Source organism: Erinaceus europaeus, chromosome 18, assembly GCF_950295315.1.
Source record: "Erinaceus europaeus chromosome 18, mEriEur2.1, whole genome shotgun sequence".
In the NCBI taxonomy this organism is placed as follows: domain Eukaryota; kingdom Metazoa; phylum Chordata; class Mammalia; order Eulipotyphla; family Erinaceidae; genus Erinaceus; species Erinaceus europaeus.
Genome location: NC_080179.1, coordinates 33381660 through 33398942, shown reverse-complemented (window position 1 = coordinate 33398942; position 17283 = coordinate 33381660). Strand labels below are relative to the sequence as shown.

The 17283-nt window shown below is 39.9% G+C and overlaps 1 protein-coding gene and 1 long non-coding RNA gene across 4 annotated transcripts in view; one reads left to right on the top strand and one right to left on the bottom strand.

Moving 5' to 3' along the window:
• WDSUB1 (WD repeat, sterile alpha motif and U-box domain containing 1) overlaps positions 1 to 7816 on the bottom strand; it is a 49317-nt gene extending 41501 nt beyond the window's left edge. The window contains exons 1-3 of one of the 3 annotated variants that reach the window (XM_007536425.3): positions 7677 to 7811; positions 4975 to 5396; positions 943 to 1127 (exon numbers count right to left, since the gene is read on the bottom strand). In XM_007536425.3, coding sequence (XP_007536487.1) covers positions 943 to 1127; positions 4975 to 5372 — 583 coding nt within the window. In that variant the 5' untranslated portion in view covers positions 5373 to 5396; positions 7677 to 7811. Of the gene's footprint in view, positions 1 to 942; positions 1128 to 4974; positions 5397 to 7676 lie in introns of those variants that run through there. The other 2 variants (XM_060177876.1, XM_060177875.1) reach the window with 2 other exon arrangements.
• Positions 7817 to 7916: 100 nt separating this feature from the next.
• LOC132534260 (uncharacterized) lies at positions 7917 to 13639 on the top strand. The gene is made up of 2 exons (XR_009545961.1): positions 7917 to 8016; positions 13365 to 13639. It is a non-coding gene; the product is annotated as an uncharacterized LOC132534260 (long non-coding RNA).
• Positions 13640 to 17283: the final 3644 nt, after the last annotated feature.

Below are 17283 nucleotides of genomic sequence, written 5' to 3'. Positions count from 1 at the left end.
TCCCAAAATGACCCTGGGTCCATACTCCCAGAGGGTTAAAGAATAGGAAAGCTATCAGGGGAGGGGAGGGGATACAGAGTTCTCTGGTGGTGGGAATTGTGTGGAGTTGTACCCTCTTATCCTATGGCTTTGTCAATATTTCTTGTTTGTAAATAAAAAAATTAAAAAAAAAAGAACTATGCAAAGAGCAGGGCAAGGAAGGACCAGGGTTTGAGCCCCCACACTCCGCCTGCAATAGGCATGCTTCACAAGCAATGAAGCAGGTCTGCAGGTGTCTTTCTCTATCTCCCTCACCCCTCTCAATTTTTCTCTGAACCAGCGATGATGCTAACCCAGCATGTCCTGTGGGGGGAGGAAACTATGGCCACCAGGGGCAGTGGATTCATAGTATAGGCACCAAGCCCCAATGATAACTTTGGAGACAAAATGAAAAGGAAAACAAAAAGATTAAACTGGTAAACATAAAATATATTTTCTGTTCATAGCCTGTCCACATTTGTATCTGGCTCCAGTAAACTGTATTTAAAAATCATAGTAGAATCAATAGTATTAAGTCTTCTAGATCATATTCTAGGTGTCCAGGGTATATAAAGATGACCCATTTCCTATACACAGTAAAGAATCTAATCTTCCCATATTTGTTGGTGCTTTATTTTGACAGAAAAAAAATATCTTTAAATGTATCTAGTGAAGTGGTTAATAGGCAGAGAGCATGCCTTGTATATGTGTTGTACAAGGCTGGGTCTGATCAAAGGCACCACACATGACAGGGGTGATGTGCTCTCAGAAGACAAATAAAAGATAAAAGAGGATAATTCCAATTTAAAGATTTAAAGCATTCTTCATTTTACTAATTATGAAATGGAAGTGAATAAGAGAAAAGTCACAAATCACACACATACGAAAAAGTAACAGAGCACTTTAAAAAGTAAAATAACTAACCAGAAACTGGCTGTGAAGAAAAATCACAGGAGGTAATTCCAAGATCATGTGCTTTTTCACTATGCAGACACCTCATCTTATCATCCCACACTGTTAAATCTCCACTTGAGGAGCCAGTGACAAAGAAGTTTCCATTAGGAGAAAATGCACAGGCCACCAAAGAGCCATCCTTAACACTACCACATCTGAAATAAAAGAAAAGAGGTTTTCATTTCTGAATATCGTTTACCTCTACAACAGTAGCTTGATACAGACAAAAGGAGATAAATGGTTATCACAGAACCAGAGAGAAAGGGCAGCTTATGTCTATATACATAAAGTACCATTTATATGCAGGCAAGTGGGGCTCTCCTCCCTCTCTCATTCTCTATCTGGAGGAGGGGGTGGGGGGGGCGCTGCTGGGAGCAATGGAACCATACAGGCATAAAACCCAGTGAAGCTCTGGCAAAAAAAAAAAAAAAGGGAGGGAGGGAGGGAGAAAAAGAAAAAAATGAGGGCTCAACTAGTACTGTGTTGGCATTATTTTCTCTATTAGAAAAAGCAAGGAGGTAAAACGAAACAGTAAGTGCAAAACTTCATTTACTACATAAATCTACTACTGTACTCTTATTATATCACTCATTCATTACATAATTAGGAAAGTGTCACTGTGGAGGCAGTTAATCACCTGGTAAGTAGAAAAAACTTCTGCATTTACAGCTGTATTTCATTTATATAAAATAACAGACATTCATTTTGGTTTGTTTTCTCTTTAAATTGTTCATCAATGCCACTTAAACACACCTTCAGCCCAAAGACCTAAGTTTAAATAACAGCTTTTTTTTTTTTTTAACACCAGCTAGCATTTGTGAGGGAGGTACATAAGTTTATTCTAACTGGTAATGTTTAAGTTTGATTTTTTTTTTATTGTCACCAGGGTTGTCGACAGGGCTCAGTGCCTGCATGATGAATGCACTGCTTCTGGTGGCCATTTTCTTTTCCTTCTTCATCTTGTCTTCTTTTTTTAATTCTTATTTTTTTAAAAAAATTTTGCCTCCAGGGTTATTGCTGGGGCTCAGTGTCTGCACTACGAATCCACTGCTCCTGGAGACCATTTTTTCCTATTTTGTTGCCTTGTTGTTGTCGTTGTTATTGTTGCCACTGATATTGTTGGATAGGACAGAGAGAACTTGAGAGAGGAGGGGAAGACAGCAGGGAAGAGAAAGATTGATACCTGCAGACCTGCTTGTGAAGTGATTCCCCTGCAGGTAAGGAGCAGGGGGCTGGAGCTCCAACCGGGATTCTTAGGCCGGTCCTTGTGCTTGGCGCCATGTGCACTTAACCCTGACCCCCCTTTGTCTTCTTTTATCTTTTACTTGATATGACAATGAGAAACTGAGAGGGGAAGAGAGATTGGGAGAAAGAGAAAGGCACCTGAAGACCTGCTTCACCATTTGTCAATCTTTCCCCCCTGCTGGTAGGGACCTGGGTTAAAGCCCATGGTAACCTGTGAGCTCAACTGGATGTATTAACACTCTGCCCCTTAAGTTTGATTTTTAATGTACCACACTTAAACTATGGTGAAAATAGTAAGCTTTTATTATGGGGAGGTAGCAAATGCATTTTAGGGGAGTTAAGTATTTCCCATTAAAAAAAGAAAGAAAAACTGAAGTGTTTCTCAGACTTTATGAGAACTATATATCTAGAAGTGTGAATGAAGAAACAACACAAAGCTTTGGTGGTGGGTATGGTGAGGAACTGTACCCCTGTAATTTCATTTTGTAAACCAGTATTAAATCACTAAAAAATTGTAATAATATAAAATGATTTGGGATATGAAAAAGAAGCATGTGCATTATCCAGGTAAGCCTGCTCAGGCACTAATTTCTGAGCTACATTAATCCTGCCCATTTTTTTTTTTTTTGTTATGCAACTGAGTGGATATTTTGCTTTTAGAGCAAACTGCTGAGTAATATAGTCAATATAGTCAACAAATAAATAAATAAGAGGGTAGGGCGGTAGCCCAGCGGGTTAAGCGCACATGGTGCCAAGTGCAAGGACCGGCCTAAGGATCCGATTGGAGCCCCCGGCTCCCCACCTGCAGAGGGGTCACATCACAAGCAGTGAAACAGGTCTGCAAATGTCTATCTTTCTCTTCCCCCCTTTGTCTTCCCTTCCTCTCTCAAGTTCTTGCTGTCCTTTCCAACAACAACATCAGTGGCAACAATAACAACAACAAGAGCAACAAAATTGGAAAAAATGGTCTCTAGGAGCAGTGGATTCGTAGTGCAGGCACCCAGCTCCAGCAATAACCCTGGTGGCAAAAAAGAAAATATTTTTATTGTAAGGGTAGAAAGTAACAAATTATTATATTCATTACAAGTAAGGAAAATCCAAAAGAAACAATGACACAACTTTACTTTAGAGTAAAATAAATATAACGATATTCAATGAAAAAGCCAGGTAATATCTTGTTTGTCAAAGAATTGGGTTATAAAAAAGATGTTATAATTTATGTAACTGTATTTACTTATTGTTTATTGAGTAGAGACAAGGCAAAATTGAGAGGAAAAGGGAAGATGGGGAGCACTTGAGGCACTGCTTCACCATTAACAAAGATTTCCCCTTGTAAATTAGGACTAGGGGCTTGAACCTGAGGCCTGGATCATTGTAACATGTGCTCAGCCAGGTGTGCCACTGCCCAACACTAAAATACTAAGTATTGTGTTATATATGTATATATACATTTTTACACCATTAATATATTTTCAAAGTTCGTGATTTTAATGCTTCTAAGTTATAAAATATTAAAAAATTACCAATACATTATTTATTTATTTTCACTTTTGTTGCCCTTGTTGTTTATTGTTGTTGTTGTTGTTATTGCTGTCGTCTTTGTTGAATAGGACAGAGAGAAATGGAGAGAGGAGGGGAAGACAGAGAGGGGGAGAGAAAGACAGACACCTGCAGACCTGCTTCACCGCCTGTGAAGAGACTCTCCTACAGATGGGAAGCAGGGGGCTCAAACTGGGATCCCAACGGCGGTCCTTGTGCTTTGCGCCACATGCGCTTTACCCACTGCGTTACCGCCCGACTCCTGATCGATGTATTTTTATCATGGGATTTTTAAAATATCTTTTATGGGTATTTTTACGACTACTTTATTGTTGCCACAGGGGCACAATTCTACATGACCCCAAGAAGAGTGTCCGTACATTTCATCCTCCACTCTCTTCAATTTTTTTTTAAGTGAGCTAATTTTCTGGCTCCATGAGTAATTTGTAAATTTAAAAAAAAAACTTTTGGAACCAGGAATTAGGCCCGTGGCCTTACACGTGTTCTACTCCTGAGCTACATTCCTAGTAAAGGAGTTTTTATTTGTATAGTGGTTTTTTTGTTTAAGAAATGGTACCACAACATTACATTAACTACAATGTTATTTGTCTGGGCCTGCATTAAGTCAGCAAGAATCCCAGGCAAGAAACAGCTTAGTCTCTTACTGAACCTTACCTACTGTTATTTTATTACTAAGCATGCCTGAGCCACAAGCTACAAAAACAAAGCCTAAAGTTACTGAACTTTGTTTTTTTATTTTAAATTTTATTTTAAAATATTTTTAATTTAATATTGGATAGAGAGAAACTGAGAGAAGAGGGGGAGAGAGAGATGGAGACAGAGACATACCTGCAACCTTGCTTCACCACTTGTGAGGCTTTCCCCCTACAGGTGGGGACCAGGGGCTTGAACCCAGGTCCTTGCACACTGCCTGACCCCTAGGTTGTTGTTGTTGTTTTTAATTTAACTGTAAGTCAGGCAAAGTCTACAGGTGCCTTAACAAGACTAACCTTTGCTTTATAATAGATCAGAAATTTGGAACTAATATTAGGAGCCAAATTTTAAAAATGAAGCAAATTTACTACAAGAATCATAGTAAGCATTTGTTTCTGAAAACTTCAGAAGACAGTGCAAATAGTTTTTTCTTGTGATGTCCTAATATTTTTGGTGGACCTGTTAATAGGATTGAAAACAAGGAAAAGGTCTAAGTATTCATACCTATATAGCTTGTATGACTGGGCATTCCACAAAACAACAGTTCCATCAGCTGCCCCTGATACCAAACAAGTAGAGTCTGGGGAAAACCGGCAAACCCTCACGGGGCTTTCACTTGGCTGTTCCATCACTGCCAATATCTGTCCATTTTGAGTATTCCACACAACAGTGGTACCATCTGTTGAACATGATGCCAAAACATATCCTGAAGGTGAGAAACAGCAGCAGTGGACAGCATACGTGTGAAACTTCAAAGGAGAGTGTGGCAGTTCAGTAAAGTCACTTAGGGAATACAGGTGAACTGTTTTGTCCAAGGAGCAAGTTGCCAAGAGGGAAGAGGAGAAGGCACAGCAGTTGACATCATCACTGTGATCGGCTAGCGTACAAATTATTTTCACCATATTCTTTGTTTCAAGTAAAATATCCTGTAGTTTTCAAATAGAAAAAGATGGCTTTATCCTAGTCAATGCAACTTAAACCAATACAAAAGGGTGAGACTCTAAGAATTTGTTTAATAAAAGCTCCTACAGTTATACTTCTAAAGGACACTCTAAAATTTAGGAAAAAGATGATTTGGAAAGAAATAAACACTAATAAGACTATGATAAGTAAAGTCACTATCTCCTGTAAAAAGGACTCTGTTCAGCAACTTCAAACTGATGGGATACTGAACAGCCTAAATCCCAAGTAATTTATCTTTAAAGTCCTTCCCTTAATTAATTACTTTTCAACATTGCCTTGTTCCAGATCTGCTAATCTCAACTCAAAAAACAGGGCTCACAATTTTAACAAGCAGACTCAACTTCTCCTTGCACAGGATGAATTCATGTCTTATTGCTCCCTCTGCCTCATACAACTGAAGGGTTCACTCATAAAAATAAAAGAATTCATTCAAAATGTAAGTGACAGAGAAACATCTCACTTGGATAGTGTGCTTCTTTGTCATGTATTAAGCCAGGTTCAAGCCGGGTGCCCACTACTGGATACAAGCTTTGCTATCTCTCTCTCTGTCTCTCTGCCTGTCTCTATTTAAAAAAATAAAAATAAAAAAGTGGCAATTTTGAAAACTATGTCAGTTTCATCTTGTTTTTATAAATAATAAATCAAGGAAACTAAAGAGGAAAAAAATGGCCAAAATGAATGTATCCAGATTGCATTTAAGAACAAACTGACTAATTTAGGATAACATCCAAGCTCCACACCATGGCTTACAAAACAAAGCAACAACAAAAACCCGGTGTGACCTAGCTCTTGATTGACTACTTCACAGACATCTCCTGCCACGCTCCCTCTCTTTCTATCCATCTTTCCTGGTCAAACTGATACTGGTCTTAGATTTATTTTATTTTAGTCATCAAAATTGTTACTGAATTCCAACCCATAAATATTATGTATGAACATAATAATTACAAATGTAAAATAAATCTGTCAGTATTTTTTTAAAAAGTGGGGGAAAATGTGTAAAATCAAGCAATTATTGGCCCCAAAGCATTAACTATAACCCAAAGACTGTAAAATGCATAATCTCTCTTTTTTTTTTTTTTTTTTGCCTCCAGTGTTATCGCCGGGGCTCAGGGCCTGCACTACGATTCCACTGCTCCTGTGGTCATTTTTTTTATTTTATTGGATAGGACAGAGAGAAATTGAAAGGGGAGGCGAGAAATTAAAAGGGGCGAGAGAAAGACACCTGCAGACCTACTTCACCTCTTGTGAGGCAACCCCCTTGCAAGTGGGGAGCCGAGGGTTCGAACCGAGATCCTTACCTCCAGTCCTTGAGCCTCTTACTACGTGCAGTTAAGCCCGAGCACCAGGGCCCTACCTACAAAACTACAAACACACACACACACACACACACACACACACACACACACACACACACACACACAAATGGGGCATGACTTTACTCGTTTTTATCTTATTCCCAATGTTCAGCCACTTTCAAACATAAAATGTTCGATGAAAACCTAAAATGCAAACACGCAAAACGATCCTCATAAATTATCGCCTGTACTGCACTGAAAACTAGCAAGATCAGGTGGTACTTTCTGGAGAACTCTCAAATCCCAAGGGTGCAATTGCACCGGGGTAATTTTTCCAAGCAAACTCTATTCTACACTCTTCTAGCACTCAGTTCCCTTTACTGTGGGCCGCCAGATGACGAGGACAGCTGTGGTCAGCTTGTTTTTGAAAAGGTCTCTAGAGGTTTCCCCTACCTGTCCTGGGGTGTGTGCCATCCACTCAAGCCATCTAAGTCGCTCCTGATGCTCAATCTCCCTGAAAACCGGGTCAATCTGTCAGTATCAACATCCGAGCCTCTGTCTTATATAATGCAAACCCAAAATATGCCAAACACTCTCTGCCCCAGAAAAGCCCAAGACATCCGTTCCCCTCATCCCCACCCCAGTAAAAAGAGAACAAGAATTTGATAAAGAACCAGCTGAGTCTCAATGTAGTGAGCGACGGGAGGACAGGCGGGAGGACAGGACACCCAGAACAGCGGAGAGCCAAGACTCCCGGGCACAGGGACCGGCCTTCAGGGGAGGCCCTGCCCGGGCTTCCACGCGACGCGGGCAGCCCTCACGGCCCAGCTCCGTGCCAGGTCGCATGGCCGTGTCTCCAGGCCTGTCAAAGTCACAGCGGGTTCCTGTTGCGCACTAACAACCAGATTCCGAGAAACTGACTCAGACACCCGAAGTCGGGCTAACCTCGTTGGCGTTTCCTCCAACAGTTGTCGCCGCAGCTAAACAGGAAGGTGAACTTGGGCCATTTCACCAAGAAAACCCAATACGGGGTCCGCCCTCCAGTGTAGGTCTTGAGGCGTGGGTCACGTGACGCACAGGTGAGGCGGGCGGGGCTGGAGTCCACCGAAACCAGGAAACTACGGAAACAGCCCCGCTCCCAACCTCCGGGACAGATCGCACCCCGGAGCATGCGCACGCACATTAACCCGCCCATACGTGGGGCGTGTTTTGGGTTTTGTCTAATCTTGAATTCAAGATGAGCAGTTTTTGGAAAGAATTGTAGTAACAAATTTTCCCTAGTTAAGTAAGTTGCGATCTCAATGGTTAGTGATTGTTTTGAAAGGTGGTTCTGAAGGAGACATTGTATCAACTCTGATTACTCCAGTTTAATATATCTGAATCTCCATCTCCGGCTTTTCTCTGTCCTACTTGTTGTCCTCTGTGCTCCCAGACTGCTCTTCTGCGTTGGCTAGTTCTGCTCTCTGCAGTGTGTTACCTGTTGCCTTTGTGCTCAGGTTTCTCTAATCTCTTGTCCAGCACCTGGCCTCCCTCCCTCTCTTTTCACCAGACAAGTCCAGGTCAATATTCTGGTATCATCTGACCACGTTTGTCTCCGATGGGCCAATGTTTTCCATAAATAATTGACTACAGAGTGGTTCTGCCAATCTATTTTGCGATTAAGGGGGTGGGGGCATGTTGTTGTCAGATAAAAAGCACAGATACAGATAATTTTTCATTTATTTATTTTATTTTATTTAACCAGGGCACTCTCAGCTCTGGTTTATGTTAACATAGGAGATTGAAACTGGGACTTTGGATCCTCAGGCATGAGTGTCTTTGCATAGCCATTATGCATTCGATTCATTTTTTTAAATTCAAATCTAGAATTTTCTTTAATAAAGAATATTAAAAGTTACCAACCCAGGGGCTGGGCGGTAACACAGCGGGTTACGAGCACATGGCTCGAAGCGCAAGGACCAGCATATGGTTCAAGCCCTCTACTCCCCACCTGCAGAGGGTCACTTCACAATCGATGAATCGGTCTGCATGTCTCTTTCTCTCCCTTTCACTGTCTTCCCCTGCTCTATTTCTGTCTGTCCTATCCAACAGCAACAGCAATGGCAACAGTAACAACAACAAGGGCAGCAAAGGGGAGGAAATGGCTTCCAGAAGCAGTGGGTTCATAGCGCAGGCACCGAGCCCTAGCCTAGAGGCAATAAATAAATAAATAGATAAATAAATAGATAAATAAATAAATAATTACCAACCCGAGGAAACAAAAGCCATGTATGAAAAGTAATAATCCAAAGTGCCCAAGCTTGAATATGAAATTTAATTGTAATGAAGACAAAAAAGATCAAAAGTCAAAATTTGCAGATAATCCATTACTTTTTATCTAAATTTAACATAATTGAGACTTTAAACACTTGATTACATGCTAAAGCACTACCCCCTAAGTATTTTTCTTAAAAACAAAACAAAACAACTTTAGGGTTAAGAAGAGATCTTTGATCACATGAGTATCTTATTCACAGGACAGTAAAAATACTGGCATTTTGACTTGGAACATTAATGATCTGAATATTTTATGAATTGTTTGCTTCTGTTATATAACTGGTAATTAATATTTTTCATTATTTCTAGTTTTTCTGTTCATAATAATGATAATTTATGTATATAAAAGTAATTTTAGGGGACTGGGTGGGTGGCACATCAAGTTAAACGCACATAGAACCTGCACAAGGATCCAGGTTCAAACCAAGGCTCTCACCTTGCAAGAGGGATGCTTCACAAGTGGTAAAGTCTGCAGGTTGCATCTTTCTCCCTCTCGATCTCCCCCTCCTCTCTCAATTTCTCTCTCTCCTATCCAATAATAATAAAATAATAATAAAAATAAACTAAAAAAAAGACCTGCACAAGGATCCAGGTTCAAACCAAGGCTCTCACCTTGCAAGAGGGATGCTTCACAAGTGGTAAAGTCTGCAGGTTGCATCTTTCTCCCTCTCGATCTCCCCCTCCTCTCTCAATTTCTCTCTCTCCTATCCAATAATAATAAAATAATAATAAAAATAAACTAAAAAAAAGGAAAAATGGCTGCCAGGAGCAGTGGATTCGTAGTGCTGGCACCAAGCCCCAGTGATAACCCTGGAGGCAAAATAATAATTTTAAATGACATATTAAAACTATTTTTTGTTTGTTTTGCTACCAAAGCTGTGCTCCTCCCTGGTTGACCTTTGTTAATAGGCAGAGAGAATTAAAGAAACCATGGCACCAAAGCTTCTTCTAATGTGTTGGAAGTTGGGCTCAGACCTGGACCACACATATGGCTTAGCAGTCTGTTATCCAAATGAGCCATATTTCTGGTTAAGCAAAATATTTAGTAAGTAATAGATGCTCCTCTCAAAGCATTAACAATGGAAACAATAGGTGTGAATCAATTAGTGAGCCACTGATTATGTATGGTTGAGAGTTGTTGTTTTCGACGGGTTATGTTGTTTTCACCGGGCTGGCTTCACGGGTGGGTAACATACGACCAGGGACTCATGGTTGAGCTGTAGGCAGTATCTCTTTATTCATGCAGGACGCAGCACAATCTAAGACGAGCTAAGCTAAACTCAAGTACCCTAAAACTCACAATGCTATCTTTATATATACTTGCCAAGTAGGGTGGAAACAGGATGTGACATAGAGAGGGTGGAGAGAAAAGTGACTGGTGAAAATCAGAGTGTGACAAGGAGGGGGCAGAGCAGGCGAGAACCACCAATGCCCTGGAGTGCTTTATGTAAATATAAAAGTGATTTATGTAAATAGATCAAAGCTTTGAATGGGATTAAATCTATCCCTATATAGGCATATGGTTAAGCAGAAACCGGGGGAGCTGGCATACTATCCAACAGACAGTACTGGACAAATTTGGTAAAATGGGGCTAGGAATAGATTTCAAATAGGCCTGAAGCATGAACCAGCTTGGGAATACCCAAATTTACATTGATATTTAGGAATGTATGTGGATTGTTTTACCAGGTGAATCAAAGACAGATGTTCCCAGGACAGTTCAGCATGGTTAAGTACAAGATATAAAAACTCCCTTGAGGTTGTTGACAAGTGTATCAAACTTGAAGCATATAAACGTTTTTGTGGGTAAATCATAGATGTCCATAATAATGACCCAGGGAGTTCTCGCATACAAATTCCATCATTTACATCAAGACACCTGGTATTACCTACTGTGCCACCTGCTAGTAGAGAATGATGGTTCACTCTCTGTGAACAGGCTGTTTTTATTTAAGGGTCTTATTTCATTTGCTTGGTCCCTTTGGATTAAGGTGGTAAAGGTCTTTGCTTTCTTTATTTTTAAATAGAGACTGGGAGAGAGGATTAACAACACAGAAGCTTACTTCAACATGGTGGGGGCCAGGTTCAAACGAGTCTCACACATGGCAAAGCAGCACACTGTCCAAGTGAACTACTTCACTGTATCCCCCTTTTTAAATAAAAATCTTTTACTTTTTAAAATGTATTTTATTTTTACCAGAACACTGCTTAGCTCTGACTTAAAATGGTACAGGGATTGAACCCTTGGAGTCTCAGTCATTAAGTCTTCTTTTTTAAAACCAAATTTGGAAAACTAGGAGTCTTGGCTGATACTTATTTTTTCAATTATTTACAAAGCATTGCTCAGTGCTGGCTTATGATGGCCCAGGGAATTGAACCCAAGATTTTGGAGCCTCAGGAACTAAAGTCTTTTTTTATAACCATTTTGCTACCTCCCCCACTCTAGGCTGATCTTTATGAGCCAGTGCAAGGAACCAAGCAAATGACAACCTGTATCCTGTTTTAATACAAGGTTATTTACACAGTAGCCTAATTAATATATTAATATATTAATTAATATAATACACAGTAGCCTAATTAATGTCTCAACCTAAGAGGTCAATATATTTCCTACTGTCTGCCTTAAAGCTCCGAGGATAACAAACTACTAGTTTTATACTTAATTAGTTTATGGCACTTATGTCTTTCACTAGAAAAAATAAACCATAGCTTATGCTTTTTTCTTTTTTATGGAAGTCTTTTTCCATAACCACTATGTTATCTCCCTGCCCTATAAATATCTTACTGGGCAGGGGTAGATAGTATAATGGTGATATAAAGAGACTCTCATGGCTAGGGCTCAGTCCCTATACCACCATAAACCAGAGCTGCTCAGTGCTCTGGAAAAAAAAAAATTAAAGATCTTACTTAGCACAACATACACCCATTTATTGGGTAACTTCTCTATGTTATATGTCTTTCATGAGTGGAGGCAAATACAAAAGGCAGCTCAAGCCTATACTTTCAGGGATTATTTCTATAGTATGTTACAAAAGGCAGCTCTACTGCAAATCCAGGCTACATACTGAGACATACTGTCTCACATTTGGCCACTGTAATTTAGAAGTTTCAGTAGAGTTAGACATGATGAGACTGAGACAGACTTCCAGGGTTTATTAAGACTTTCTTCTGCTGCTGAGAATTCCATACCAAAATAAGAAGCACCTGATATGCTGTAGGGCCAGGAAGCTGTCCGTAAACTAGATGATCCAATCTATGAGTTATAATGTTGGATGAACATACTAGCAATGAAATGAAAATGTTGCGTTTGTTTTGTTTTTGTAACTTTCTGTTGTTTCCTCTTTAGAGCTTGACATAGTAAATGAGCAATAATATTATAGGGGTGTAGAATATTAGGTAAGAATTTACCTTTTTTTTTTTTTGCCTCCAGGGTTATTGCTGGGGCTTGGTGCCTGCCCCATGAATCCAGTTCTCCTGGAGACTATTATTTCCCCCCTTTTGTTGCCCTTGTTTTATCATTGTTGTGGCAATTATTGTTGTTGTTGTTGCTGCTGCTGTCCTTGGATAGGAGAGAGAAATGGAGAGAGGAGGGGAAGACAGAGAGGGAGAGAGAAAGACACCTGCAGATCTGCTTCACTGCCTGTGGAGAGAGGAAGGAAAAATAGAGAGCTTCACCACTTGTGAAGCTTCCCCCCTGCAGGTGGGTAATGGGGGCTCAAATATGGGTTCTTGCACATAGTAACATGGGTGCACCACCACCAACCCTTGGCCTTTTTTAAAAAATCATTTTTAAAGAATTAATTTTTCTTCTCTTAGCAGCACCAACAATATATCTTGAATCACTTGCAGTTTCAGAAATGAGATGAACTGGAGGGATTTTATTAAATTCATGCTAGAGGTGCTCTACTCTTACATGCATGCCAACTATGTAACCTTTCAGATTTCATGGTAAAGATGGGGCATTTATGTTTTCTTCATTTTTCATTTTTCTCTAAATTCAGCTTATCCTTCGCCATTAGGTACACTTTACACCTTTTAATTGGCCGTCTTTCCACTAGACCACTTACAGCCGTAGGATGTAAGGAGAGTTGAACAAGAGTCCTTGAGTTGCTGTTCAGTACATAGGGACTGCCTGTTTATATTTTGACATAGTGAAAAATGCCTGACTGTAGAAACACCTGTAGCTGGAAATCAGAGTGTCAGAAAGAAATGTATGACATGTGTGCCACTTCATATGTGGTATGAACCAGGGATCTCAAATGCTTGTATCAAACAAGTTTGTATTTGTTCATTCCTTTCCCAATCTGTTTCTTCCAGTGCAGGATTGTGGGTAGCCAAAGATATCCTCAAACAAGGTGAATCCAACTTTTCCATCAATGTGGTGACTCAAGCTGGATTATCCCTAAAGTTTGAGGAATTATTGGATTATTCCCTAAAGGCTTGAACAAATTCCTAACTTTGAGACCTAGGGAACCACCCTACTTCTGGTCATTACCCAAATCAGCTTCTCAATCTCTGTTGAATCTTGGGAGTTGCCTAGGAATTTACTCTTTACTCAACTAATAAAATTTGTTGGTACTCACTTGCTCTTAGTACTTATATTGCTTTTTATGCCTGAATCTTTAGCCACAGTGTCTCCTTTTGTTCCAGGCTTTATTCTTTTTCTCACTTTATCTAATTTTGTAGGTATTTTCAAATATTTCAATTTGTGGTCTAATTTTCTCTACTCTTTTTTGTATTCCCATTAATTTGTGCTCTAATTCTATTCTTCAGTTTCTTAACTTTTGCCTCAAAAAGTGTATTTATATAAAAAAAAATCCACCTCTTGATTCCTTTTTTTTTAATTTATAAAATGGAAATATTAACAAGATCATAGGATAAGAGGGTTACAATTCCACACAATGCCTACCACCAGAACTCTTTATCCCATTTCCTCCCCTGATAGCTTCCCTATCTTTAACCCTCTGGGAGCATGGATCCACAATCATTATGGGGTGCAGGAGGAGGAAGGTCTGGCTTCTGTAATGGCTTCTTCACAGAACATGGGTGTTGGCAGGTGGATCCTACTCCCAGCCTGTCTCTTTTCCTAGTGGGCATGGCTCTGGAGAGGTGAGGTTCCAGGGTACATTGTGAGGTCATCTTTCCAGTGAAGTCAGGTTGGCATTATTGTAGCATCTGCAACTTGGTGGCAGAGTAATGAAGCTGGAGTTGACATCCCAGCCTGGCGTCTCTGGACACAATCCAAAGTGAAATATGTCAAGGTGGTAGTGGTTGCACTGATTAGGCTGAGATCAGCAGATGCAGTATCAATAGCTATGAATCAAGAGAAGCATGCAGAAAAGTGAGCCCCACCCCCAAAGTTTCCCGGATTGGAGAAATACAGGTTTTATAGAGAATGGGAAAGGTTCCTACTGTCTTAGGGTTTAAGAAGATAGTTATTATTATGAGACATTTGGAAATTTGGTTGACTTTGAAATCCCATTGTTAGGATTTGCTGTATCATATAAGACCTCACTATAATGTATGTCCTTTAATGCTATTTACATATAGTTGTATCTTACATAGTGACACAATCAGTTGCTTTTGTCCTCCTTGGTCTAAGACTATAGGCAATTTAGTATTTCAAAGAAAAAGTCATTATTAGAAATGTATTTATCCCCTCTCCTTTGTCTCCTCAGCTGGCTGAGCACTGAGCCCTGGGTGGGGTTAGGTAGCAGGCCAGTCCCCTCTTAGATGAGTCTGTAACATTGAGAAATATCCTCTCAATGTTATATAGTGGGCCTGGGGGTTGGGCCTTTACTATGAACATCTTTATGTATTTGAGAGACAGGGATCTCTGTTTAATCATATCAAACATGTGGCCTGGGATGCCCACAATTATATGGAGAGCTTTGTCTGGAGTATTTGCACCTTAGCATACATTGGTACCACCAGTGCAGGCTTGGCATCCAAATTAACTCCTATTAATAGCCTCAGTCACCTTCTGTATGTTAAATCATTCCTCTAGTGGATATAGGCTCTAGAGACCTGGGAGGTCTTTACAGCCAACTCAAATCTACTGCATAACTGAAATGACATGTAAAATCATTTGCCCAGTGTGAGGTTGGGCATTAACTCTTAGTACAAGAAAAAATATTATTGGATAGCAGAGAGCTTTTAAAACCACTGGTATATATGCAATGGAGAAGGGACTCCATGAATTTCCTATCATAAAGGCTGTCAACAATCTCATTCTAGTTGTTCCCAATGATACCTTTGGCTTCATTCATGGGCCTATTATCTCTAGACTGGAAATCCTACTCAAGACAATATCGTTAGAAAGTGGTCATTCCCTAGACCTCTAATAGATCCCTACACCATCACTGGTCATATCCACTAGGAAAAAAAATCATAAACCTTTTTGTGGGTGTCTACTGACCTTGCCCTCAATGCAGAACAACAATGGCAGAAAACTTCCCCACTCTCCGAAGGGCTGGGTCAACATACTCTGTCATTAGAGGAAGACTGAGACCCTGTAATGAGTGTAACCTAGAATGTTCCTAGCTGTGATCATGGAATGTGAATTAAGACAGGGATACAGAGGTTGTACAGGCTCCTGTATGGACAGACATGTGTCCTAAATCAATGCAGTTTACAGTTAACGGTATTTATATCCTTTTTCCATATTTGGGAACTACTCTCTGCCGTGATCCAGCTTTCTAGTCCTATTCCCAATTCTGACACCATCTTCCTTAGACAATACTTTCATGTTAGCTGTGGGGATCAGGCAAAAATTAGTAAAGTCATGGGCCTCTTGAAATCTACCTAAAATAGACTTCCCAGATTCTTGCAACATGAAGACCCCAAATCTCATCTGCTATATTCTTTTTTTAAATATTTTTATTTTATTTATTTATTCCCTTTTGTTGCCCTTGTTGTTTTATTGTTGTAGTTATTATTGTTGTTGTCGTTGTTGGATAGGACAGAGAGAAATGGAGAGAGGAGGGGAAGACAGAGAGGAGGGGAGAAAGATAGACACCTGCAGACCTGCTTCACCGCCTGTGAAGCGACTTCCCTGCAGGTGGGGAGCCGGGGTTCGAACCGGGATCCTTCTGCCGGTCCTTGTGCTTTGCGCCACCTGCGCTTAACCCACTGCACTACAGCCCGACTCCCATCTGCTATATTCTTACCTTTAGGTTCCTGATTACTAAACAATTTGTTCTGCTTCCTATTGTAATGTTTTTAAGCTACCAAATTGCAGATGCTACTTTGACACCAAGCTGACTTCCCTGGGCAGATGACCTCAGCAATGTGTCCTGGAACCCTACCTCCCCAGATCCCTGCCCGACTAGGGAAAGACAGAGACAGACTAGGAGTATGGATCAACGTGCCAATGCCCATGTCCAGTGGAGAAGTAATTACAGAAGCCAGACTTCCCACTTTCCGCACCCCATAAAAATGTTTGGTCCCCAGAAGGATAAGCGTCCAGTGGAGGAGATGGAATGTGGTACTCTGCTGGTGGGAATTATGTGGAATAGTACCCCTCTTATCTTATAATCTCATTGGTCATTATTAAATCACCAATAAAATGAATAAATAAAAGCAATTTTTTAAAAAGTAGCCATTCTGCTTCACCTAGGTTTATTTTGTCTTTTTTCTATTGGAAAGTTGTTACTAAATACAACTTTTTTTTAAACATTTTTAATTATTTTTTTAAATATTTATTTTATTTATTTATTCCCTTTTGTTGCCCTTGTTGTTTTATTGTTGTAGTTATTATTGTTGTTGTCGTTGTTGGATAGGACAGAGAGAAATGGAGAATTAATTGTTAATTATTAGATAATTATTAATTATTTAATAATTATTAATTATTTTTATTTGATAGAGACAGCCAGATATTGAGAAGGGAGGGAGAGGTAGAGAGGAAGAGAGACAGAGACATCTGTAGACCTGCTTCAAGAGTATGTTTAGCTTTCCCCTTGCAGGTAGGGACTGGCAGCTTAGCTCAGGTCCTTGTGCACTGTAACATGTATGCTCAACTGGGTGTGCCACCATATGTTTTTCATATATGTAATTACAACTATGTATATCCACTTGAAGCCCAGTAATTCCTTACATCAATAAAATTTACTATTCTGCCATTGTTATCTAGGTGGATCAATCAAATTTTGGGTGTCCATAAGGCATTGTTCACACAAGTTCATAATAATCCAAATATTCATTGGGGTAAAAGTACTCTAACCACTCTATTTTTATG